The sequence below is a fragment of the Lactuca virosa genome, chromosome 9 (genome assembly GCF_052849685.1).
Source record: "Lactuca virosa cultivar CGN04683 chromosome 9, Lactuca_virosa_CGN04683_v6, whole genome shotgun sequence".
NCBI lineage: Eukaryota > Viridiplantae > Streptophyta > Magnoliopsida > Asterales > Asteraceae > Lactuca > Lactuca virosa.
The window spans coordinates 82765350-82791185 of NC_136434.1; the positions used below are offsets into that span (position 1 = coordinate 82765350).

At 34.5% G+C, this 25836-nt stretch overlaps 4 protein-coding genes across 6 annotated transcripts; 2 read left to right on the top strand and 2 right to left on the bottom strand.

Annotated features, from left to right (window-relative positions):
- The first annotated feature begins 327 nt into the window (after positions 1–327).
- On the top strand, positions 328–2531 carry LOC145140917 (KH domain-containing protein At3g08620-like). The gene is made up of 7 exons (XM_079074300.1): positions 328–525; positions 672–760; positions 1208–1347; positions 1455–1562; positions 1663–1779; positions 1861–2004; positions 2097–2531. The coding sequence occupies exons 1-7, from the start codon at positions 443–445 to the stop codon at positions 2241–2243; spliced, it is 828 nt and encodes a 275-aa protein (XP_078930426.1). The 5' UTR covers positions 328–442; the 3' UTR covers positions 2244–2531.
- Positions 2532–2561: 30 nt separating this feature from the next.
- LOC145140916 (Leucine-rich repeat protein kinase family protein) lies at positions 2562–8182 on the bottom strand. Of its 3 annotated transcripts, none has more exons than XM_079074299.1 (22): positions 8043–8182; positions 7569–7643; positions 7354–7454; positions 7074–7224; positions 6908–6979; positions 6761–6832; positions 6530–6673; positions 6369–6440; positions 6033–6104; positions 5884–5958; positions 5712–5780; positions 5572–5640; positions 5418–5489; positions 5246–5332; positions 5082–5150; positions 4475–4989; positions 4221–4379; positions 3869–4152; positions 3734–3785; positions 3404–3654; positions 3177–3311; positions 2562–3093 (listed from the first exon to the last, which is right to left on the bottom strand). In XM_079074299.1, exons 2-22 carry the CDS (start codon positions 7604–7606, stop codon positions 2773–2775), a joined length of 2880 nt encoding a protein of 959 aa, XP_078930425.1. In that variant the 5' UTR covers positions 7607–7643; positions 8043–8182; the 3' UTR covers positions 2562–2772. The 3 variants fall into 3 exon arrangements, with proteins under 3 accessions (XP_078930425.1, XP_078930423.1, XP_078930424.1); XM_079074297.1 differs by having other exon boundaries at positions 7569–7722; XM_079074298.1 differs by lacking the exon at positions 8043–8182 and adding an exon at positions 7840–7857 and having other exon boundaries at positions 7569–7722.
- A 1658-nt stretch (positions 8183–9840) lies between these two features.
- On the top strand, positions 9841–10836 carry LOC145139442 (uncharacterized). The gene has a single exon (XM_079073263.1). The coding sequence runs from the start codon at positions 9841–9843 to the stop codon at positions 10834–10836; it is 996 nt and encodes a 331-aa protein (XP_078929389.1).
- Positions 10837–18365: 7529 nt separating this feature from the next.
- Positions 18366–20490, bottom strand: LOC145137827 (V-type proton ATPase subunit E1-like). Its single transcript, XM_079071963.1, has 6 exons — positions 20265–20490; positions 19563–19663; positions 19290–19446; positions 18998–19194; positions 18766–18865; positions 18366–18640 (listed from the first exon to the last, which is right to left on the bottom strand). Exons 1-6 carry the CDS (start codon positions 20364–20366, stop codon positions 18614–18616), a joined length of 684 nt encoding a protein of 227 aa, XP_078928089.1. The 5' UTR covers positions 20367–20490; the 3' UTR covers positions 18366–18613.
- Between the last annotated feature and the right edge of the window lie 5346 nt (positions 20491–25836).

Consider the following 25836-nt stretch of genomic DNA (forward strand, 5'->3'; position numbering starts at 1 on the left):
TATTGTTTCTTTTTTCATGGATGTGTTAGGTATCTAAAGTACAATTAATAATATCAAAATAAATGAAAAATAATTATAATACACATCAAACAACTAACACATTTATAAGATCAGCACCAATAAACAAATACGCACCTTTACATTTAATATAAAAATTATCCTCAATAATGGGAGCTAGCTAGGTGTAGTAGATGAATATTTGTTGAATTGTTCCCTTTGAATTATCTTTTTACCTTAAACAGTATCCATAAAAAGTTTATGCTGACAACTTTTTCTTCCAAAAATGTTTTTTAAAAATAACTTTGAAAACGAAATAAGTAAAGGAAATAATTGCCTCAAGTTTTCTGCTAAACTTGCACACCCTTTTCCCATCTCTTGTTTTTCTGCTTATTTTCCATCAGTTTTTTTCTTCACACAACCAAAAAAAAATTAAAAAAAAATCATGTCTTCAGGTTTGTATAATCACAACTATTCTCCAGCAAGAGCTGTTTCTCCTCAGATTAGAACTAACGGAGATGCTGATAGGTTCGTGAATTCATATGCTAAATCCTTCGCCATGTTTCATGGGTTTTTGAGTTTCATTTTTTTTTCAAAAGAAAACTTTGTGTGCTGTTTAATCTGTAATTAGGTTTCTTTATTTTGATGTTGTTTTGGTATTACGATTTACGCAGTCAGTACTTGTCTGAATTATTGGCGGAACATCAGAAGCTTCAGCCGTTTACGCAAGTTCTTCCCGTATGCACCAGACTCCTGAATCAAGGTTTGATTCTTTTAGATTTTAATTTCTAGGGTTTATGATCTTTGAGGTTTTTTATCTTTTTAGGAAGATCCACTTGTATTTGCTTTAAACATGAGTTGAAATTGACTATCTGTTTGAAACATCAAACATGAAACAACCCTGTATCAGGTAAAGAACACTAACAGAAAGAGGATTGACCATTTTTCTCGAATTGTATGCCCACCTAAAAACTTAACTTGTTGACCATTTTGCCCCTCTATACGCCTTTTCTAATGCAATCAATTCCCATTCTATCGTTCCATTGTGGACTTTGTAAGCACGATTCTTCTTAGACAATTTCCAAGATACATGAAGAAATGTGCTCTTTATTTAATTTGAGTCTTTGAAATAGGATCACAACAGTATTCAAGTCTCAAATTTTCCTATAATTACGTCTTTAACCATTGACTTGAACATCATTTATTTCAGAATTAATGAGGGTTTCTAGTATGTTACAAAACCAAGGGTATAATGAGCTTGAAAGAATGCGACATAGAAGCCCAAGCCCCATGGCTTCTTCAGATCTCATGTCACAAATTCCAGGTGGTTGGAATGGTTTTCCACAGGAGGTAATTAATTAATTAATTAATAATTTTACTTTTTCAACTCTAAAACTTCTCATTTCTTAAATAAAAATTTCAAATCATATTATATATCATGTGTTTTGTTATGTCAGAGGTTAAGTGGAATGACAATGGATTGGCAAGGAACTCCAGCAAGCCCTAGTTCATACACAGTGAAGCGAATCTTGAGGTTGGATATTCCGGTTGATACCTTCCCAAATGTAAGCTTAATTTCATGATTCAAAAAAAGATCTTGAATATTTAGATCAAAAGATATAAATGGGGAAAGTGAATGACATGTTTTTGTTCTTTGGATTTTAGTTTAACTTTGTTGGCAGACTTTTGGGACCTCGAGGCAATTCACTAAAACGTATAGAGGCTACAACAGGGTGTCGTGTGTATATAAGAGGAAAAGGGTCAATCAAAGATCCTGATAAGGTTCTTTTCTTTCATATGCTTCTTATATACTTTTTTAAAATTCAAGATTCCTTGAATCTAATATTTGTTCACGATTTAAAGGAAGAGAAACTGAGGGGAAGACCTGGGTATGAGCATTTAAATGAGCCACTTCACATCTTGATTGAGGCTGATTTGCCACCGAGTGTTGTTGATTTAAGGCTAAGGCAAGCTCAGGAAATAATCCAGGAGTTGCTAAAACCAGTGGTATCTTTCTTTTCTTCTACTTTGACTTTTAACTTTTAAGTATTGAGTTGATTTGACCTAACAAGTCAAACATTTTTTTTTTCTGATTGCAGGATGAATCAGAAGATTACATCAAAAGACAACAATTAAGAGAGCTAGCGATGCTAAATTCGAGTTTGAGAGAAGAGAGTCCTGGGCCAAGTGGAAGCATGTCACCATTCAATACAAGTGGCATGAAACGTGCAAAAACCGGACGTTAATTGGGCCCCACCTTTCTATTACAATTTACATACACACCTTCATATATTGCATGATTTTTTGAAAAAAAAAATTTGAAATGTATAGGCTGACATGTGAGTTTTGAGTTTGTTATTCGATTTTATATTCATTTTTTGAAAAAAAAGAAAAATAGAACGATAGATATAGAATGGAGTGTAAAGCGTAGTAGAGTAAGGGATGATTTTTTTTCTTGTTTATCGGGTGATTTGATTCTTTGGATTTATTCATGTGTTAGCACAAACATATGAATACTAGATTGTTGTTTCATATATGTTATACTATATGCTATTTGATTCAAATGACAACAAATCAAAAACTTTGCATTCATTTTGAAAAAGGGAAAATACAAAATCACAACGAGAGTATAAAAATCTTCTCTACCATGTTGTAATGTACAACAAACTACATTGCTCTCAACTCTCACATCATAATCATACTTTTTCTATACACATAGATATACAATTCCTATTTTTCACCTTTCTTTGTGCAAAATTTGAATTTGTTTGTACATCAACGAGGATACACTAAGGGGCTACCACCACTAGTAAGATCACTACTTCCATGAACATTTGATGAGCTATACAAAGAAGACATTGATGATGATTCCACAAAGTAGTTTGAATCCGGATCCAACAACTCATCTTTTGGCATCTTTTCAAGTATTTGCTCCAATTCCCTCACCACATCCACCATACTTGGCCTTTTCTCAGGCTTATCCTTGCAACACCAAAGAGCCAAAAGTACAAACTTCTCAATACATTCAGAAGGGTATGAACCCATTCTGCTGTCTACAATTGAGAACATCGTTCCTGTTTCATGAGCTATTTTCACCTGAAAAAAAGAAACCAACATTTTCTTTTTCTTATATCCATTTGAAAATCTTGATATGAGTTTAAAAAAGAAGTTAATCATACCTCACGAACAATGTTTTTGCCATGTGATATTGGCTTCATGCTAGTCAAGATCTCTAAAAGCACAACTCCAAGGCTATAAACATCACTTTTGTCTGTCAACTTATGGGTTAATAAGTATTCAGGATCAAGGTAACCCTGTTATAAAAATGGTGGAAGTTAGATATCATATCATCAAATCTAACAAAGAGAATTTAGAATAACAAATGCTATTAAAGAATCAGACTTACGGGTGTTCCTCTAACAAGTGTGGATACATAATTAGGCCCAACTCCATTGTCATCCAAGATTGGTGCGAGTCTTGAAAGCCCAAAATCAGCAACTTTTGCAGTCATTTTGGAGTCGAGAAGAATATTGCTTGATTTGATATCACGATGGAATATTGGTGGATTGGCTTCTGTGTGAAGATAAAGAATCCCTTTAGCTGAGTTCAATGCCACGTGTAACCTCATACGGAAGCTCAAAGCTTCTCCAGATTTTGCTGTGAATTTTGTAAATTGTTATCAATTTCATCTTTTTTTTTTATATGTTAAAAGATTGGATCTAAAAAAGTTTCATACCATTAAGCCAATCACGCAATGTTCCCTTAGGCATGTACTCATAAACCAGCATCTGCTTAAGTGGGGCCCACAACACTCATTCAGTAAAAAAAAAAAAAAAAAGTCTTTTTCGATAATGATAAACCAAAAGAATACCTGTTCCTTTTCCTCATCACAATATCCAAGAAGTGAAACTAGATTTCGGTGATGTAATCTTGACAAAATCTCTATTTCTGTTAAAAATTCCTTTTCACCTTGTAATGATCCTTCTTCTGCACGCTTTATAGCAACCATGGTGTTATCCCATAATACTCCTTTATAAACTTTCCCATAACCTCCTCTCCCCACAAGACTCGAATCACTAAAGTTTTGAGTTGCAATCGCCATTTCTCTAAAAGTGAAGCTTTTAACCCCATCGATTTTGATGGAAAGTTTCGCGACTACAAACGATTAACATCAAATTAATCGGGTTAATGATAATTTCCAAGTTTTTATATGAATAACTTACGTAAAGATTTTCTTGATGATGTGTGCTTGTATCTCTCGTGTCGTTTCTTGATCACAACAGTAAGTATTGAAGAAATTGCTAAAGCGCAAACGACTCCTATAACTACTGTTGTTACCAAAACGCCCTTGCTTATACCTTTGCTCGGTGTTTCAACATTCACTACAACAATAAAAACACAATGTGAGATTACAAAAACACGAGAAACTAGTTGCAGATATGTAGTTAATCATCCGACATGAATATGAAAAGCTTACAGTGTGAATAAGGTCCAAGAAGAGTGAAATTGAGAAGCTCATAGGGTCCAAATAAGTGGCTTCCAGGAAATACCCATGTTGTAAAAATGCCTTTGATACGCAAAACATCACTTGTACTGAATGTACTTGAATGATCGATGCCAGCTTTAGGGAAAAGTTTAAGATACATCCTTAAACGAGGTCCTTTTTCCCACATAATCGAGTCGATAGATAGTTGATAGAATTCCAAATCAAGAGCACTAGTGACATATGTTTCGAATTGCTCACGATATGGTGGAAAATAAGAAAAGCTTGGACTTTTTAGGCGATACCCGATTCTAAGAGGTGAAGCACAAAAACAAGGAATTGGGGATTCTGGAACATATTCAAAGTAATTGTCTGTGGGACATGATTGAATTGGACAATCGGTTGCGTCTTTTGAAAAGGAACGCATGTATTCTCCATAATCTTTTGGCCCACAGAATTCGTCTTTGTTTTGTATGCTTGAATTTCGACAAATTGGATTTCCATTTAGCCTGATGAATATATAAATCAAATTCAATCGTTCGATTAGCGTATACAGATATACTCATACAATCGTTTGTAGAAGTATATGAAGATGGCATACCTTAGGCTAGCATTAACAGGTGGATTTAAAACCCCAATAACACTTGAAAACGAATTATTACGGAAATCACTGCATGTTGTGAACACATGATCAAGAAATGAGTAACAAAGATAAAAAAAAAAAAAAAAAAAAAAAAAAAAAAAAAAAAAAGGTGTATTTCTTACAGTAAAAGTTTTGAGGTTGCAGTAAATGATTTATTCTGCCATAGCTTAGGGGAGATGGAACCATCAAGAAAGTTGTTCTCCAAGGACCTGAAATCATACAATATGCAAACTGAATTGTTAATTTTTTAATGAGAATGGAAACAGATTAAAGAAAAAAAATCAAAATCCTCACAGTTTTTGAAGAGAAGGAAGATCTGATAAACTTTCAGGAATAGATCCATTTAACTGGTTATCTGATAGATCACTGCACAAAATAGTAATTCAAGAAAAGAAGCCAGAAATAGGATCATGTAACAAAATGGAAACATCTTTGAATTTGAACTTACATAGTTGTGATTCTGTTTGAAAGCTTATTTGATGGAATGGATCCAGTGAGTCTATTCTTGCTTAGATCTCTGTTATATTGACCAAACATCAGCTACTTATTAGGTAAGATAAGAAGAGGGGGGGGGGGGGGGGTGCTTACATATAGCTAAGATTCTGTATTCTGCTAAGATCAGGCACAACTCCTTGCAAGCTACAGTTTCTAAGGCTTCTGCAACACAAGTTCAAAACTTTCATTTATTTGTTTATTATAAAATCATTATCATTATCTTGTATATGAAAAAAAAGCAGAGGATGTTCTGAATAGAACTTACAATTTCACTATTTTTGATAGATTTCCAAATGAAGCAGGAATTTCGGCTCCATCAAAGTGATTGTTATCAAGTTGACTGAAAGATAGGATCAAAAAATAGATGAGCATTTATGATTTAAATAATTCATTATGATCTAAATATTATCTTACACTATCCGCATATTTGGAAAATTTCCAAATTCTGATGGAAGATAACCGGATAAATTGTTGTTGTCCAGAAGCCTATGAATAAATATGGCATAAAAAGTTTAGATATAAAAATATGGAGAGAAATGACAAGACAGGAAACAGATTGTACTGTGTTTGACTTTGACCGGGACCGACACAAATGTCAATTAGATAAAAGCTGCAATTTTTGTCCCACCCAAAAAGGTGGGACTGAGATTTTCTCTTGATCTCTCATCAGTGCAAAAGACGTGAATACCCTTATCATATGAAAGGAAGAGAGAGAGAGAGAGAGAGAAACATGCATATGATATTACTCACAAGTGCATTAGAGTAGATAAGTTGGAAAGTTCCAAAGGAATTTGACCACTTAACGAGTTGTTGTTGAAATGGCTGAAAACATAAACAAAAAATGTTATTTAATCACATAAACAAACACATACTCTAATAAAATATAATCTTGTGAATTGTAATTCACTCACATGTGTTTAATATTGTTCAAGTTTGAAAACGATTTGGGAATTTGTCCAGATATATGGTTTTGATCTATTTGGAATCTATCTAAATTCCTAAGATATCCAAGCTCATTGGGTAAATTGCCACTTAATCTGTTTCCATTCAGAAGCCTGTGAAGATTGTAATAGATACAAATTAGGTCATAAGATTAACAACAAACACAAATTAATAAAATCTCATGATTAAATTTTACTTACAAGAGTACCAAAGATGAAATATTTCCGATCTCCTTGGGTATACTTCCACTCAAGTCATTCCACATGAAATCTCTTCAATTAACAAAACAAACTCATCATTAAGAAACAAAACTACATAAATTTATTATTTTTCATGTTTCGACTTACAATATACTCAGATGAGAAAATTGACCAAGTTCAGGTGCTAAACTTCCTGAAAGATTCATGTTTAGTAGTTGTCTGTAAACAAAAGAAAATGAAAATAGAATCATATAAGCCGATTTGCAACAACAACTAGATAAAGAAATGTGAAAAATAAGACATGAATACATACATTTCTTGAACATGTAAGTATCTATCAACATTGGATTTATGAACACATATAACTCCTGTCCAATTTGATGTGCATGGATCCCCTTTATTCCAGTTTCTAAGACGATTCAGTGGATCAACTAATCTACCTCTCACAGCAAGCAATGCAGAAACTATATATAAAATAAATCAAAAAGAAAAACAAACATCAACAGTTTAGAAACAAGAAAAATGGATAACCTTTTAGTCAATTAATGATGGTAGAAGACATGAATATGAGACAATAAACAATTTGAGCAGACCTTCAGAGGGATCTGTAACTTTTGCAACTGAAATCGCCATCAAGAATGGAATTATCAGAGCAAAAACACAACCGTATGATTTGAACTTGAATCCCATCATCCTGAAATTATTTTCCAAATCCAAAGACAGCCAAAATTGGATAAAGCAACAGAAAACGATTTCAATACGATGCTAAAAAGCTCCAGAAAGAAAATTGTGTTGCTGGATTTCGTACTTCAATCTTCCACATGATCTGAATTTGAACCCCAGCATCTCGAAATTCTATCTCGAATCGATTACTTCCAGTTTGCTTGAGAGAATCGCAACAGAAGCACAAAAGGGTATCAATCAATCCATCAGACAAATTGCGAAGAAATCCAAGGAAGAATCTGTAGATGGATGTAATATAATACTTAATCTTGGAGGTTAATTCACAGATTTGTTGAGTTCATCAAGTTCATACAGAGAATAAAATCGAAAAGATAAAAACAACTCGTAATGTTTACATGTCAACGACTTCAAGCTTTACTACTCTGTGAAAAAAGAATCAGAACCTAATAATAAAAAAGGGTTGGCAATAATTTGTTTATGATAACCAATCTTTGAATAATCTCCATTGTCCAAGTAGTCAGATATCAAATTGTCAGTGTGTTCACACGCCATAGTTATATCTTTTTTTAATTTGACACATGAAATGCATGAAATTTACCTGTATGCATCGCCATTAAAAGAGTGATAGTAGAATAATCAACATTCACTTCGATAAAGAAAGAAGGCAATTGTAGTAATGGTTGGTGGAATTTTGCCGATAAGTGATAATCCTCCATTAATACACACACAAAAGAGGAAAAGAGACATTGTGTATTTGTGTGTGTGTTTTTCTGCTGCTGACGCAGTCAAGATTGTTTTATTTGTTTGTTGCTTCAGTTTGGGTCGTTGATATTGCGATGATGAAGTAAGGGGATTCGTCATGTTTCATGAAGGCAAGAGTGGATTTGTGTTGACTTATCTTCTCTACATTTACTGAGGTTTTGGTTCTTTGGCCTTTGGGTGTTTGCAAGGATAAATACAAGATCCCATTGTTTTTGTTGTTGACCCATTGTGTATTTACATACTTTAATATTTTTCAAAAAGAAAAAAATGGAATATTCGACCTTATATTTGAAGGAAGAAAAAAACAGTTGAGATATGAGATATGGAAACACATGGAGAGATTGTGGATACTTCTTAAAACTTAAAAGTAAAGTATTTTTCATTTTACGAGGACATTATTTATAGTAATTTAGGTATTGTTATCTATTTCTCGTAAAAGGTGTTTAGTGGTTTTTATTAGTCAAACATCATGATTTTTATTCGAATGATTGAACGTGTTTACTCTACTTTAGATAGTGAAGAACTTAAAAGACAAGTTGAATCATGAATGACAATTTATCATTTTTTATCAAATTAATTACATAAAAGATCTAGCATTATTTTATTTTCTTTCTGGTTAAATCTCTTTTTTTAATCGTCATACTTAACCCACTTTGAACGGCATGGACGACTTGATAAGTCGTTCACTGCATCGTTCATTTCCTTAATCCCCAAAATAAAAGATCCACTCAAGCTAAACGATTATCGCCCAATCAGTCTCATCGGGTCCATTTATAAAATTATAGCCAAAATTCTTTCTTTACGTATCAAGAAAGTAATGGGGCATTGTATCAGTGAAGTGCAATCAGCATATGTGGAGGGCAGAAGTGTACCGGATGGACCATTAGTTGTTAATGAGTTGTGCTCTTGGGCAAAAAAAAAGAAAAAAGAAAATTCTACTCTTCAAGGTGGACTTTGACAAGGCATTTGATTCCATTAATTGAGAATTTTTGGACAGCAATCTATCGCAAATGGGCTTTGGTGAAAAATGGCGTTTATGGATGATGGGTTGTCTACAATCGACTCATGCATCAATTCTAATCAACGGGAATCCAACTGATGAATTCAAGACCTCGAAAGGCGTCCGACAGGGGGATCCCCTCTCCCCTTTCCTCTTTATCGTTGCTATGGAAGGACTTAGTGTGGCAATGGAGGCCGCATGTGAAGCGGGGGTCTTTCAAGGCCTGCAATTACCACATGGAGGACCTTTAATTTCACATCTTCTATATGCTGATGACGCTTTGTTTGTGGGGGAATGGTAAAAAAATAACATCAAAAACTTATCACGAATCCTCCGTTGCTTTCAAGCGACTTCGGGACTTAAAGTCAATTTTAACAAATCCAAAGTCTTTGGAGTTGGTTCAGATATACAAGAAGTTACCCGTTGGTCTCGCCTCCTTGGGTGCGAACCCGCCCTGTTACCTTTCACATATCTTGGTGTCCCCGTGGGAGCCAACATGAAGCTCACAAAACATTGGACTCCCATAATTGAAAGATTCAAGAAAAAATTATCAGCTTGGAAATCGAAGACATTGTCGTTTGGTGGATGACTGACACTAGTCAAATCAGTACTAGGTAACTTACCGAACTACTATATGTCTCTATTTGCTGCACCCAATGGCGTTTTGGATAAATTGGAAAAAATCAGAAAGAGATTTCTCTGGGGCGGGTCAGAGGACAAAAAGACAATACATTGGATATCATGGGAGAAGGTTATTGCGGACAAAGATAAGGGAAGACTAGGAGTTGGATCCTTAAAATCCATAAACATCTCACTCCTGGTGAAATGGCTGTGGCGCCTAAGGTCGGAATCATCCACATTATGGGTAAAAGTCATTAAAGGGGTTCACAAACTGCATAATAAAGGGGATGATTATTACTCTATGAAGTCAATGACCGGGGTATGGAACAATATAGCAGGAATCAAACGTGAACTAGAAAAGAGGGGCATTCCACACGACAATATTATCAAAAAGCATCAGGGAGGAAACGACGTTTCATGGAGGTGCGAAATTACTGGGGATGGAAAATACAAGGTTAGTGCTCTTCGCCACATCCTGGAAGATAATGGACAGGTAGTTATTGACAGCTTCATTTGGATCAAAGAGATACCTCTAAAGGTCTCGTGTTTTATCTGGAGGGCGAAACGGGGTCGTATATCCACAGCGACAACACTATCGAGTAGGGGCATAAACTTGCCAATCACCACCTGCTGTCAATGTAACTCAATGGAAGAAACAACTGATCACATCCTAGTGCAATGTGTTTTTGCTAAAACTGTCACAGAATGGATTTTCAATTGGTGTAATGTTTCATTAATAAGCTTCCAAACGGTGCACGACGTTCTCGATTATGCTTCCAATTGGGGAACCTGTCCCAAGAAGAAGAAAAGGTTGCTGAGCATTTGTTACGTGACCTTATGGAGTATCTGGAAAGCAAGAAACGAACGAATATTTGCTAATAAACGGTTATGTGCTACGAAAGTAGCGGACATTGTCAAATCAACGACATTTCTTTGGGTTAAACATAGAGGTGGTAAAAGAGGCCTAAACTGGACGGATTGGAATATCCTCCCGTTCAAATCATTGTAACTTTCATTTAGTTTTTGTGCTCTTGTTTTGTACTTTTACTCCTAGCTCCTTGCTAGGTGTGCTTCGCTTTTTTCTTATATATTTCTCGTTTGCCGGTTCAAAAAAAAACTCACCTTTTCATATTATTAGCTTATTAGGTAATTTATGGTATTTATAAGTTTTTAAAAGAAAAACAAAATCTCTCATATCCGTCAGAGTTTTTTCCGAATGACGATAGGCTTTAAGAAAACGTTTTTTCTAACATAAAATCGTATATTATTAAGGGTGTGTTCGGCTTTTGAGAGCTTTTAAATTTTAGCTTTTAACAAAAAAATCAAAATAAAAAAATAAAAATAAAAGTTATGTTTACAAGTACAAAACATGCAACATACTAACATAGTGTAGCTAGTATACTCAGTCCTAAAAGATAATCATCATATATCGATCTAAGAGCATCCACACTCCATTCAAATCATAGAGTTAAATGGAATATATATTTTTCAAATCGATTCTTAAAAAGTGAATAAAATTACACTAGAAATTCATTAAACCGTTCAGGAAAGATCTCTCTCTCTCTCTCTCACTCTCTCTCTCTCTCATAATCAAATTTAATCTATTCAACCCTTATTGCACTCCCATTGTAGATGTCATAATTTTCCGATGAACATAAACAATATATACAACATAGGCTAACAACATAAGTTATCAATTTCCAATTGGTGATTACGAGATATCACAAATGTCACACTTCATCAAAAAGTCCACCTAATATAAAATGTCATGATAAAAATGTCGTGGACGTGTTCTTACCTGTTGCATTGATGTTTATGGCAAAAATACTTGATTTGAAATGTTTAATAATCTTAAAGGGTTCTAATAAAAATATTATGCAAAACATTTTTTATTTTTTTTAAGTACGTGCTAACCATAATGATAAATTTGCCGTATAAGATTTGGAAAAAATAAAAAAGCGTGTGGAATGTAGGTGATTCTTAAATGTGAGAACATTTTTTTTTTTGAAAACATGGTGATTTTAAGTTTGACATTATAATCGTGGAGAAGAGGGAAAGTAAATTATTTGATTTTGGGTTGCATGTTTATCTCTATAGGATGATAGAATTATGTTTTTCACATTTTCTACAAAAATTATAAGAGCATCCACAATACATAGTTTAATATGAGAGTTGAATGAGATGACATGCTTAGTTGGCATTCAATTGATATGGAGTTCAATGACCATTGAACTCTTCAATGGAAAAAAGAAAACTTTTTTAACTATTAAATATATATTCCATTAAACTCTATTGAGTTCAATGCATTGTAGAAAAATAAACGTAGAGTTGTATAGTAAGTAAAATGATGACGTGTAAATCCATTAAACTCTAATAAGTTTATTATATTGTGGATATCGTAAGTGCTAAAGGAAAAGAAGCTCTAAATTTATCCATATTTGGTAGGTTATAAATGTTTCTTTTAAAGGTAGCAAGGGATAATAATAGAGATGTACATTCATGGTTTTGGATAGGACTTGAGTCGGTCTAGAAAAAATAGTCTTTTTAGGATCGGTCTCAAAATAGTTTTTTTTCTTCGAATCGGTTTTGAACGATTTTGAGCGGATCTTTTTTCGTTCCAATTATTTTTAGGACCGGTTTTTCAATCCGGCATTTTTGGGACCGGTCTCGGTCTTTTTCAGTCTCTCTCACGATCTTTGCTTGAGCCATTTTCAGTCTGGTCTCATGGTGTTTCGTTTCAATTTCAATTTTTTCTGTTAACAAATATATGATTAATACGAAAACGATATACTAAAATTTAATAAAAATAATAAACTAAATTTTAATAAAATAGAGGAAGAACTTGGTAAATATGTGATTAAAATTTAAAAACATGTAATTAAACAAATTTATATGTACATAAACTTTCGCTTTCGGGTTTTTAGACTGGTCTTGTGTCGGTTTCGAAATGGTCTGGTTTTTTTTCAAACCAGTCTCGAAACAGTCTGTTCTTTTTCAGACCGGTCCCGAACAGTCTCAAACCAGTCCGATCTATTTTTGGTCCAATCTCATTTTAGACATATTCATTTGAGTAAATTACACGAATCGTCCCTGGTCGAAGTGCCAAATTGCACGTTCAGTCCCTATTTTTGAAAATTAACTCGGACCGTCCCTCATGTATTTAAATACTACCCGTCCAGTCCCTATTGTCGTTAGACGTTAGTTTTCTCCGTTTGGGTGCCCCACGTGCCTTGCACGCAGGGGTATTTTCGTCATTTCATCTTGTGTGCCCCTATTAGAGTCGTTGCCCCTCCCCTGATTTCATTTATCTTCGCCGGTCTTCTTCCCCATTACTTTTTCCCCCTTTCGTTCTTCGATTACCCTTCTCCAACCAACAAAAATGGCAATTAGATGCAATTTTGGAGCTGAAGCTGTGATTCGTACCTCATGGAGCAAGAACAACCCTGGAAAACGTTAATATGCTTGTTCTAACCCAGTTAATTTCGATTGTTGATAAATCTAACCTAATCTCCTAATTTCTTCTATTTTCTATAAATTTTAGCATTGTTAAATGTTTCTACACTTATTTTGCAGGCTCGTGGTTGCAAGTTCATTGGTTGGGTGGTGGAGGATCTGAAATGTGCTTGTATGAACATTAGGATGAAGCTTGAACAACAAAATCTAAAACTGAAGTTGTATCTAGCTATTAGTTGGTTTCTGTTTGTGTCAATTCTAGTGTACAAAGTGTAGGATTACCTTTTAGTTGTACAAACTCAAGCTGGATGTATCAGTTTGCATGTTAATGAAAATTGGGTGTTTTTTTGGTAATTGCCAAACATGTATTCATACCAAAGTATTCATACCAAAACAACAATTTATATCATACCATTAAGTATTCATACCAAAACAACAATTTATATCATACCATTAAGTCATCAAACCATTAAAAACATGGATTCATACATTAACAACCTAATTAATCATTAAGTCATGCAAAACATTACAAACATTCATCAAGTCAACATAGTTTGAAGTACATCACCATCATAGTTAAAGAAGTAGCAGAACATTAGTTCACAGCACCAAAAGACATGAAAGAACATTGTTTCAAGTACATCAAAAGCATTAGCCAACCAAAAGACAAGAAAGTAATACACAAACACTAAACCATCAGACTTTTTCCCTTGTTCACAGCACCTGAGTTCTGTCCCACACCAGTATTATGTCCCACATCACTACCACTGGCCTGTGATCCTCCCACTGTCTGCCCCTTACAGCTCCTACCATTATGCCCAACATTTCCACACTTTGAACATCTAACTGTTCTGGTCCCTGTAGCATCATCATCTTCAGTAGCAGATCTTCTTCTTTTCTTTTTTGGCCTACCAATAGGCACATGATGTTTTGGTGGTAGTAACTTTGTTGGACAAGGACTTTTTGCCCACATCATCCTCCCATTAATTGGTTCAATTTTAAAGGCATACATCTCTTGCCATGTCTTCAACCAGTATATTGGGTGAACCCATGTTTCAGGTATCCCAACATTCTCATTATTTCTCCTCATATCCCATATAGATGCAATTGTGTGCTTGCATGGTATGCCAGTGACCTCCCACTTGTTACATGAGCATGTATGTTGTGTTATGTCAACTACACATTGGTCCACACCTTCACCACTTGTAACATGATACTTCCCATTTCCACAAAACACAGCCCTATACTCTGCAGCTTCACCTTTGATCTTCTCTAGAGTCTTGGTAGCTGTAGGAGTTAGTAGGCCAGAACATTTGTCAATTGTCTTTTGGATAATAACAAGCTTCTTCATTATGTACTCTCTAATGAATTCCAAGCAACTTATAATTGGTTTGTCACGACCCTTGACAAGTTTGCTATTCAATGTCTCACAAAGGTTGTTTAACAATGCATCACAATGTGCTCTTCCTGTAGAATAAAAATGTTGCATCATACTTTTCAGTAATCTTTTAAGATGCATACTCAACAATGTTTAAGAATTCTAACATGTATAACTGACCTGTGAAGTGATACCTGGACCAATGTTGGGGTGGAATGGCTTTAAGCCATTCATATGCATCATTGTTCAATTTCTTCAGTTCCTCCATTGCATGATTGAATTGTTGTACAATTGATGTTGTTGCACATTTCCAGAGACAATCTTTAAACTCATTGCCCCTCCACTTCCGCTTCATATTCTCATGGATATTTCGAAGGCAAAATCTATTTTCTGCACATGGAAACAATTTTGCAATTGCAGGCAAAACACCCTACAACATAAACACAATCAATTTTATATAATTAGTACAAATAATATAAAGGTTAAGTAGTTAAACTGTGTATACTATTACCTTCTGGCTATCAGTTATAAATGTGAAGTTTGAATTGGTAGTCAAATCCAAATCATCACCAATATTTTTTAGAAACCATGTCCATGAGTTGTAGTTCTCAGACTCTACAACACCATATGCCACTGGGTAAGTGCAGTTATTTCCATCTAATCCCTATAATAGTAAGAACAAATTAGGTTAACATCTATAAGTCATATGTAAGATTAATTAGTTAATCTATGTATAAAATTACTTACCACTGCAGTTAGAATCATACCAGGGTAGGGACCCTTCATGAATGCATCATCCAGTCCAAGAAAGTCCCTTTTCCCTGCTGCAAATCCTTGTTTCAGTGGACCAAGACACACACACATATATATATATATATATATATATATATATATATATATATATATATATATATATATATATATATACGTCTAAAAATCCTAGTATCTGATGCAGGGTTGGAAGAATTATCCACTTGAAGCTTGACTGTTGTGTTTGGGTTTCGACTTTGAACCTCCAGTAGATAGTCCCTCAATATAGAATATTGACCCCCAAAATCACCCCTAATAGTTTCTAGGGCTTTTGCTTTTGCCCTAAACACTTTCATGTCCGACATATGAATTTGGTATTTCCTCTCTAGCTGCTCCTTTAAAGCCCTGATTGGTATTTCTGGGTTAGACTCCAACTGCTCAAGAATTTGTTTGGAAAGAAACTTGTAATTACAAGCTTTGATTTTTCTTGTTTGGAGACATTTATGCTCCTTTTCATACGTTTTCACAGTCCAATCATCATCCTTTTTCCATTTACTTACTAAAAGTTTCCAAGGGCACTTATTGCTTTCATCTACTTTCACTGCACTTTTCTTTTTACTTGGTCCTCATTTTTCACCCGTTTGACTGGGTCCACCATTTATGTTCCTTTGACTTGGCCCGCCTTTCCCACTAGTTTTAATTGGTCCACATTTTCCAGAAGTTTCAAGTATCCCCATATCTGGTATTGTTCCTTTACATACTACCCTGACCTTGTTTTTATCATTCTTGACAATATCCAATTCTCTTCTTGTCTCTATTGCATACAAGTAAATTCTGTCTTTTGCTTCCTAAGAACTTGAGAATGTTTGAAGTATGTAGAAAGGGTCACTCACTTGAGCTGCATCATTTATCTGTGCCCTTTCAGCAGCCCGAATTTTATTTCTTCTTTTACTCATTTGCCCTTCATCAGATGATGACTCAGATTGCAGAACATCAGTGTTGATCACCTCCATCTCCTCATCAGACATTGCTACATTCTCTGTTGTAATAGGGGCATCACCAACCCACTCCAAATTATCATCAATGTTGAGGTAGAAATCATGCATGTCCACCTCATGATCATCCAACAAGTTATCCTCATCCATAATGAAATCACTATCATCACTATCACTTGAATCTCCACTACCCTCACTATCACTAGATCCACCTAGGGCTTCACTAAAGGGTTCCATAATAGGGGGTTCCATGTTTGGTTCTTTTAAAGATTCAACTTCAATAGGGGATTCTATTCTAGGGGGTGAAACATGTACAACATCAATATGACTAGGGGATTCCATGTTAGGTTCCATTGTAGGGATTTGCATACTTGGTTCTAAAACAGGGGGTTCAACTGTGGTTGTGTCAATCCATTCGAGACACAGCCTTCTAGAACAAGAAGGGGGTTCAACAATCTCTTCAATCCTGAGTTTTGAAGGGTTAGGTGACATAGCATATGTATGTAAGTTGGTACGCCAAAATTCTGTATACACTTCTATAAGCTTGTGTGCAGCAACGTAGGACCTTAAGTGGTTGACATCTTGATCACTACCCAATGCAAACAACCCAAAATCTAAATCCTCTAACGGTCGTTTAAAGTGATAATACATAACCTTACCTTCTTCAACGCAACCCAACTCCTCCATCATATCATCAATTTCGTGAACAGAGAACAAGTCACTGTCGATCAAGTCCACAAATTTGTGTTGTCCCTTGATGTATTTTCTCCTAGGAAATTTGGTAAACTCTCCTCCATAGTGCAAGCGTATACTAAAAACAGTTGGATTCCCACCTTCACAAGAAAAAAACAACAATATTTTCAAAATCGGAGACAAAATGATCAAGAACAGAACATAAAATGGTTGGCTTTCCTTACCGTAACTTGCTTCCAAATCGATTTCATCCATCTGTGGTCGTATTCGCCACCCACTCATCTTCACTCTTAACGGAAAACTAGGGTTTTTGTGAGAGGAGAAAGGTTTTGATCGGGGACTGGGTATGCAACGTTTGGGTGAACTGGATATGGCGCCATACGCAGTTGATAATATACACGCGACATGAAATGACGAAAATACCCCTGCGTGCAAGGCACGTGGGGCACCCAAAACGGAGAAAACTAACGTCTAACGACAATAGGGACTGGGCGGGTAGTATTTAAATACATGAGGGACGGTCCGAGTTAATTTTCAAAAATAGGGACTGAACGTGCAATTTGGCACTTCGACCAGGGACGATTCGAGTAATTTACTCTATTCATTTTTCGGACCGGTCCGAAAGTGTTCGTTCCTAGATGATAGAGTAATTTAAGTAGAAATGCTTTTTTGGGCTCTTAGCTCTTTTCCTATGTTCTAGAAAGAAAAAAAAAACAACCACAAGTCCAATGGGCTAATTAATGACAAGTGTAATTTCCTAGTTTGTGCCTTTGTGTGTCGCTCTAAATTTTAGCGGTGTCCTTATATTCTCAACAAATGTATTTTAAGAATGGTCTCTAATAAATGAAAATAATTTTGACACATGTCTCCCTCTCATTAACTTTGACACATGTCATTTTTTGGTATTTTTGATTAAATGTTTTTTTCATTTGTCATTTCCTTATTTTTTTTATCTTTTCTTAATTAACACATCATATTTACACATTAATTAATAACTGCCTTAATTGAAAATAATCAATAAATTACAATATTAATACTCATATATTATTTAATATGTTTCTTTTTAAATTCAAATTTTAAATTTGAAATTTCAAATTTAAATAAAATTTTGTTTAAACTTTCATATTTAATTTTTTGTTTTATCAAACCCGTATAACATACGGGTCTCACACCTAGTTTTTAATATGAAAAATGGGGTGGCGACGAGCCGAGGAATCTCAGTGGTGTCATCGGACCCTCATGTTTTAGAATTTACATACAAAAAGAAAATTGAGTTATTAATTAGCAGAAATCCTCCATTATTGCTTTAACATAACTCATGTAGTTGAAACCAATAGACAATTGTCATGGATCTTGGAATCGAATTCATTGATTAAAGTAAATAAATAAAGAATAATATATCAACGAGTCTGCTCTCTTATGAAACTCACTAAGTTGCTTATTTATCACTTTCCCGCTCATGCATTGAATGTTATTTGCACCTCAAATATGACCAAATATTCAAGCCCTGCGCGCGCTTATTCCTTAAAAAGGGTCTTGCGAATCTGCATCAAAACAAAAATATAAACATACATCTTGTCAAACAAGCTGTACGTCTCCTTAATTTCCACAACAAAATAGTAAGATTTTCATAAATTAGTAATGAGAATCGATCTATCTATCAAAATACCTCAGGAAGCTTCTTCCTGAAAGTAAGATCTAGTCGCGCATCAAGGGTGTTCTCGAAAACAATCTTCCCATCTATTGAAGCTAACACAACGCCTCCACAGCTTTTAAAACAATAACAAAACTTGTATAAGTTATAGTGCCCATAACATAACATAACTCACATGCATGTTTATATTAATATGTATAGTTGAGGGACTAATATGTTATACTTGGAGGTGAGTGATAATTATTACCAGGAAGGACGATGAGGGTCTGAACTATTTGGAGGTGGTGGGAGATATACAGTTTTGTCGAGGTCAATTCTTGGAGCCTGAACTTTTACTTTGGAGGCATACTCTTTTTTGGCATCCTCTAAAGTCGACTCAACAAGCGAAAGATCCACTTCCCTACACCTCAACAACACTGCTGGCTCACTCAGCCTTAGTAGACTCTGCATATATGCATCCTCAAATTAATTACGTTATGTATATTGAGAAGTATTTTAATGATTAATTAAACTAGTAAAAGATTCTTGAATTAAGGTACCTGAACAATCAAGCTTTGGATAAGCTTTTTGTATGTTTTTTTGTTATGAGAAACATTAAGAAGCTCCTTGGCAGCAGCATTTTTCATCCCAGTTACCAAATCATCTTGTGCTTGAAGAACTTTGATACGGGATGCATTCAACTGCATTGAGTATTCACTGCAATAACCATTAATTAATTACTCACACTCACTTCTCATGTACATACCAATTTATACTTTGTAGTTATATTAAATGAGATCTATATATATTTAAAAGGAGGCAAACGTACTCACATTTTCTTTTTAACCTCCACTTGTTTTGTCTTGCGTTCGTAGTCCTGTCTGATTTTCTTCTTCTCGGTGTCAACTATTTGCATTTTCTCAATGTTGAATTCCTATAAAGTATACCATAGGCATGCATAATGATAAAAATATTACTATATATCAAAAAAGCATGTTTATGGAAATTATGATGAACTATGCTCCAAAAAGAAAGTAATTAACTTGCATGCACGTCAAGCATCGTTGACACTTAAGTGTTGAAAGGGAAAATAACACATTTATGTCAACCTGTGATGTAAGATTTTCATGAACAACGAAATAAAAAATCACACAAGATTTGTCCAGAATTGCAAGATTAACCAGAAAAAGTGTTGCGTTATTTGTCCAATACCCGTCATGATATCGTCAAACATTAAAAATATTGATATATGGATTTAGATCGAATGATCTCCTTGATAACAGGAGACTATAAATAGATACAATAAATACAACAAAGGAATGAAGAAATAGAAAATTACAGGAACAGCCCCTACACATATTAACTATGACAAGTTGTATAGCTGTTATACAAATTAAGGATTAACCATATATCATCGATATGTAGGGTTCCATGGGGAATATTCAAACATTCTCTTGAAAATTGAAAAAGAACCCACGTATTAAAACCATCATTTCTATGTATCAATTTAAGAAAGGATAAAGAAACGATCGAACCTCCTCAGAGGAAACAGAGATCTCGTTGGCTTTCTCTTCGGCTTCTTGCCGAATGAATGCAACCATCTGTTGTATCTGTTTGGATACATCTGCGTCATTCATCTTTAATTCTCTTTCGAAATCGAAAACAAAACAAAACAATCAATCCCGCTTGTTAATATGAACAAATCTCTCTGGCGATTGGAATCTATGAGATGCAAGGGAAGTTGGAGAGGAAGATCATCATCAATCAACATAGGCTTTTATTTTTATCAAAAGTGTTACATGAATAGTCCTTACACTTGTAGTTAGGTTTCATATACTCCCCTATTGAATATAAATGTCTATTCGAGTCCCCATTCTCATTATTTTTTATCAATTTAGTGTCAGCAAACGTAAGATAACTTGTCTGTTTCTCACATGGCACAAGAACAAAAGAAAATATGCCATTTAAACCTCCGCTCATATATATATTTTATTTAAAAATTATATATTTCTCAAAAACTCCAAATGTTTTGGTTATTTTATCTTTGTTTCAATTCACGTGTATATATATTTCTTACTTAATAATAAAAATTAGTTGTTCAGTTGCAAGTTCTTTATTAGAAGCTCCGAAAAGCTTATCATAATTTATATTGGTAATTTTTATTTCCATGGAATGATATATATAATTTGATGGTAAGTTAAGGGACGATTTTGTATTTAGTTTATAGTAGGAATGATATATGTAATTTGATGGTAAGTTTAGGGACGATTTTGTATTTAGTTTTCGTTTGTTTCCTAAAATTATGGGCTATATAATAGTGGTAAGAGTTGGACTTGGTATTGGTATGGGATTCCCTAAGCATGTTTTTATATTATTCATCCATTTGTTTTGACTTTGGCTTTATGTATGAGAGTTTTATGTTACACGTTTTCTTCGAATTAATTTGGGTACATGTATGAGGTTTTTTTAAGTATTAGTAACGATGGTGGTTATATATCTGCCGTTAAAAAAAAGTAAAGATGGTAGTTATCCAAAAAAAAAAAAAAAAAATTTAACGGCAGTTGGCATTAAAAGAAAACAAAACTATACAGGGGCTAGAGGTACATGGCAAAAAAGAGATAACAAAACGAGGAAAACAAACACAAAAATAAAGAAAACCAAAGACAAGACAAGTAAAGTCTACTATAACATTCTAGAACTGGATCACAACACCATTCAATCCATCTCAAATTTTCCCTTTTCGTTTCTTAGCGTTGATCCAAATGATTGAGAGAGATTGTACCTCGACAGCCGGTGCATAATGAGATTTGGAGTTTGGATTTGAAGCATGGGCCTTGAAGTTTCTATATATCCAAATCACCCAGATAAAAACTAACATAATAGCTTCATGGATAATTGAAAGCCTTTGATGGACCCTAATTTTTTTATTGCACTATAACAAATCCCTAATTGAATTGAGCGGATAATCCAATAGCCGCCACCATTTGCACACCTGCTGCCAAACTTCATGTGACACCGGGCAATCCACAAAGATATGACCCTCTGTTTCTGGGGCCCCATTACAGATCCTGCATAAATTAGAAGAACTGATTCCGAATTTGGAAAGGTTTACCATGGAGGGAAGTTTCCCATGACAGATTCGCCAAGCTAGGATATTCAGCTTTCCTAGGATAAGCGGATTCCGGAACCATCTGCCATCACTTAAAGGGAGAGATGAGTTATCTGTAACGCCCCGATTATCAAAGTATTAATTTATGGTTTTAATTTTCATGATTTCAAGGTCTACTCGACGAGTTGGTTGCCCTGACTCGTCGAGTAGCAGTGGGTTGGTCCACGTGTTTAAGTGACCTACTCGCCGAGTCCAAGAAGGGACTCGACGAGTAGGAGCTAGAGGATGAAACCCTAATATTCGGGGTTTTGCACCCTATTTAAAGGATCATAAGCCTCCTTCAGCCCCCTTACAGCCTCTTGAGAGTTCAGCAAACCCTAATCTGTGTGTGTGCTTCATCCTTGTGTGTTTCAAGCTTTTGGAGGTAGATCTTTGTAAGAAGAACTTGGAGAGCAAGTGGCTAGGAGCAAAGAACGTGTGGGGATCTGATATCTACCTCAGTTGGCATCTCTTGGAAGGTATCAAGTCGTTACCTTGATCTCATTTCCTTTTAGATCTCATTTGATTAAAGATTAAGGCTTTTCTAGCATAATAAGAAGCTATTCTTGGGTATGAGCTAAGATCTGAGGTTGTAACTTCAGATCTGAACTATCTTTGGGCTCTAAGTACGTAAAGCTATCAGCTTTGGCAAGTATGAACCCCTCCTTAAGTGTAAAACTCTATTTCAAGCTTGGATTTGTCATTTAGAGTCTTTAGAGCCTTGCATGCACGTAAAGTTTGCAACTTTACGTGATGAACATGCCTTGGAGAATTGGATCTGCAATATGGAACCTTATCATGGCTTAAAAATCATATGGATGGATGAAGGACTGAAGGGACTCGACGAGTTGTATGGTCAACTCGGCGAGTCCGATGAAGATTGTCGTGAACTCGGCGAGTCAGTTAGGGTTTTCCCGGCTTTTGGCACGCATGAACTCGGCGAGTCGCAGGGAAACTCGACGGGTTGGCTAAGGAGTTTACGGCCGCAAACATTAGGAACTCGACGAGTCACTCATGTAACTCGGCGAGTTGGCGAGTTATGCAAGGAACTCGACGAGTGGCTGGTTGTACTCGACGAGTTGAGGTCGACATGGACTGTGGTGTGACATCCCCATTTTCACGGCCAGAAAAGACCGATTTTGTTTATGCTTTATAAAAATCAGAGTACCTCTTTTAATAAAAATGTTGTGGAATTTGTTCCCATAAAAACATTATAAATACGTTATCAAAGCATTTCTGAAGAAGTGTATTTTCATTCATTTTAAAACATTGGGATGTCATCGTCAATACAGAAACATAAGCATAAACAGAACTTACATTCATTATCACTAGCGATTTATATCTCCTTAATCTCTTAGTGTAATGTAACTTCATATCGACACCTGTGATTCAAATAAACTGAGTGGGTCAGGTTGGGAAACCTGGTGAGTACATAGGGTTTTTAACCCACAATAATATAATTATTATGTTTAAACATCAAACAATCAACCTAGTTACCCATCCCCATTATCTTCTTTACTCTTAAGGATCTACCCTAAGAATCAACTATTCCTCGTTCATTTACTCCTAAGGATCATCCTAAGGAATTGGCACGAAGTCCATCGTTACCAAGGTTTATAGATTACAACTGGTGAACACGTAGTCCAAAACATCTGGTAAACACTTAGTTCAAAAATAACTAGCGAACACACTTAGTTCAAAAATACCTAGTGAACACACTCGGTTCAAAATACGTAGTGAACACACTTAGTTCAAAAATACCTAGTGAACACACTTAGTTCAAAAATATCTAGTGAGCACCTAGTTCAAAAACACCTACAGGTTACGAGCCTGCTAGCGTTCCACTGGACTGTCTAGTATAGTTTGTGGTCGTCATCTATACTCCACTATATGACTGGATCACTGCCAACATTGATGTCTTTCATCGTGTTATCAAACAGCAACTATTTCATCTACCCATGTTTTACCCAACACATTTTGTAGATATAAAATACATATACAGTTTAAATCATTTAAAACATGTGTAAAAATCTTTCACTCAGCATAGACAGCAAGTATTCTGTGACAACCCGAAACTTTTTCCGTTATCTTTACTCAATTTCCGTTAATCAAATTTGGGTTTTTATTTAATTCCGTCAAAATTTGATAGTTTAGGAAGGACTTTACTTTTAAATAAATCAATTCAGATTTATTTCCGTTCACGTTAGTATTATTTTTGGTCTAACGGAATATTCTAAACTCAGTTCGATCGAGTTCCGTATTCGAAAACGAGGTTTTCTAAGTCAAAACATAGCATTCGGGCCAAACAAACCTTCAAGAGGAGTTTACGGCCGCAAACTTAGTTTACGACCATAAACTCTGTTTACGACCGTAAACACCGTTCACGGCCGTAAACCCTCCACCCCACCCCTAGACCGTAAACTCACCCCTGTCACATCCCGATCCTTGTCGGAATCGATCGAGGCGTGATATATTGTTCAAAGTCTCATGACAACTATGTTATAATATGATTAGATTCAATTAAGTACTAAGTATGCAAACAATATCCACAACATACAAATACAAATCCAAATACGAACAACATTTATTACATCAAATTTAAATAGCCTTGTGGATTTCTAAGGCACAACCTATTTTTCATCAACTTCATTCTTCAAATCTGCATCATGGGTAAAAACAGGTCAACTACGAGAGTTGGTGAGTAATCTAATTTTAGTAGAGAAAATTGTGAAGTTGAAACCTTTATAATTGGAAATTTGTTTTCTTTTGAAGTCGGCAAACAATTGTATTTGAGATAACGGTTTATAAATCAAAAATTGATTAACAAATGATAACAACAACAATAAGTCCTCACCCTATATATATATATGTATATATATATATATATATATATATATATATATATATATATATATATATTTATATATATATATATATCTATATATATATATATATAAATATATATAGGATGAAGCATCTAATCATCATACACACTCAACCACATGCGATCAATCACCTTAGCGTCCCAAGGCGGGGTGGTCAACCCAATAGCGCTATTATTGTCCATAACGTACCTCAAGAATACGGGCATAGTCATGGAGATTAGACTAAAAATGGTAATGCACTACAAGTATATGTAGCATAAACAAACAATAGTTATACAATTAATGACTCACGTATAAATGTCCCAACAATGTCTCAATTGTGATAAAACAATAAAATGAAGTTGGAACATATTAGAACCACATGATACACCCCAAAAGTATTGAAAATTATAAAGTATGAGGTAGATTACTCACCTTAGTCCCAAAACGAAATGCGTGTGTCGTACTTTGCATAATTAATTTATATTTTCAATTTAGGCCAGATTTTAATAATTTCTTATTAAAATAATAACTTGCCCAATTATAATTATTTACAGATTTTAACAATTATTTATATGAAATAATCATTAAAATGCATTTTTACATGCTTAAATACTTAGGAAAATGGTTTTAAATAGTACACAGTATTGAAAAATTATGAAATTATTAGGAAATCATTATTCCATACAATATTAATTACTGTAAAATTTTTATATTTTTCTGAACTGTTTTAGTATTTATTTAATACTTTAATGATTAAACAACAACAAAATTCGGGAAAAATAATAAATGATTCCCAAAAATTCTGTAAAATTAACCATAGTTTTATAACATGATATAGAGCCCAGTGTATAAGTTTCGGATATTTGTGACTATGGGAAGTATTTTTTATATATTTCATTATTAATTAATCAATAAAATCATAAATAATAGTAAACAGTAATATAAATGCATGAAACTTCATAAATTATGTTTAATCAATATATTGGTCATCCCAGAATTTTCTCAGAATTTATTGAATGCAAAAAGTATTTTATGTGAATTATTGTCCTACTTTATTGCAATAATTATAGTAATTCAATAAAAATAAGTTAT

Bases quoted from the DNA above. Each gene is read 5' to 3' on its own strand.
- LOC145137827 (XM_079071963.1), bottom strand. From the start codon at position 20,366: ATGAATGACGCAGATGTATCCAAACAGATACAACAGATGGTTGCATTC. The intron at 18,866-18,997 runs GTAATAATTATC...TTGTTTTAAAAG, and splicing joins GACCCTCATCGTCCTTCCTG to CTGTGGAGGCGTTGTGTTAG. The intron at 18,641-18,765 runs GTATTTTGATAG...GTTTTGATGCAG, and splicing joins TCAGGAAGAAGCTTCCTGAG to ATTCGCAAGACCCTTTTTAA.
- LOC145139442 (XM_079073263.1), top strand. From the start codon at position 9,841: ATGTCTCTATTTGCTGCACCCAATGGCGTTTTGGATAAATTGGAAAAA.
- LOC145140916 (XM_079074299.1), bottom strand. From the start codon at position 7,606: ATGCTGGGGTTCAAATTCAGATCATGTGGAAGATTGAA. The intron at 5,641-5,711 runs GTAAGCACCCCC...TCAATATAACAG, and splicing joins ATACAGAATCTTAGCTATAT to AGATCTAAGCAAGAATAGAC. The intron at 3,094-3,176 runs GTATGATTAACT...TCTTTTTTTCAG, and splicing joins GCAAAAACATTGTTCGTGAG to GTGAAAATAGCTCATGAAAC.
- LOC145140917 (XM_079074300.1), top strand. From the start codon at position 443: ATGTCTTCAGGTTTGTATAATCACAACTATTCTCCAGCAAGAGCTGTT. The intron at 761-1,207 runs GTTTGATTCTTT...CATTTATTTCAG, and splicing joins CACCAGACTCCTGAATCAAG to AATTAATGAGGGTTTCTAGT. The intron at 1,348-1,454 runs GTAATTAATTAA...TTGTTATGTCAG, and splicing joins GGAATGGTTTTCCACAGGAG to AGGTTAAGTGGAATGACAAT.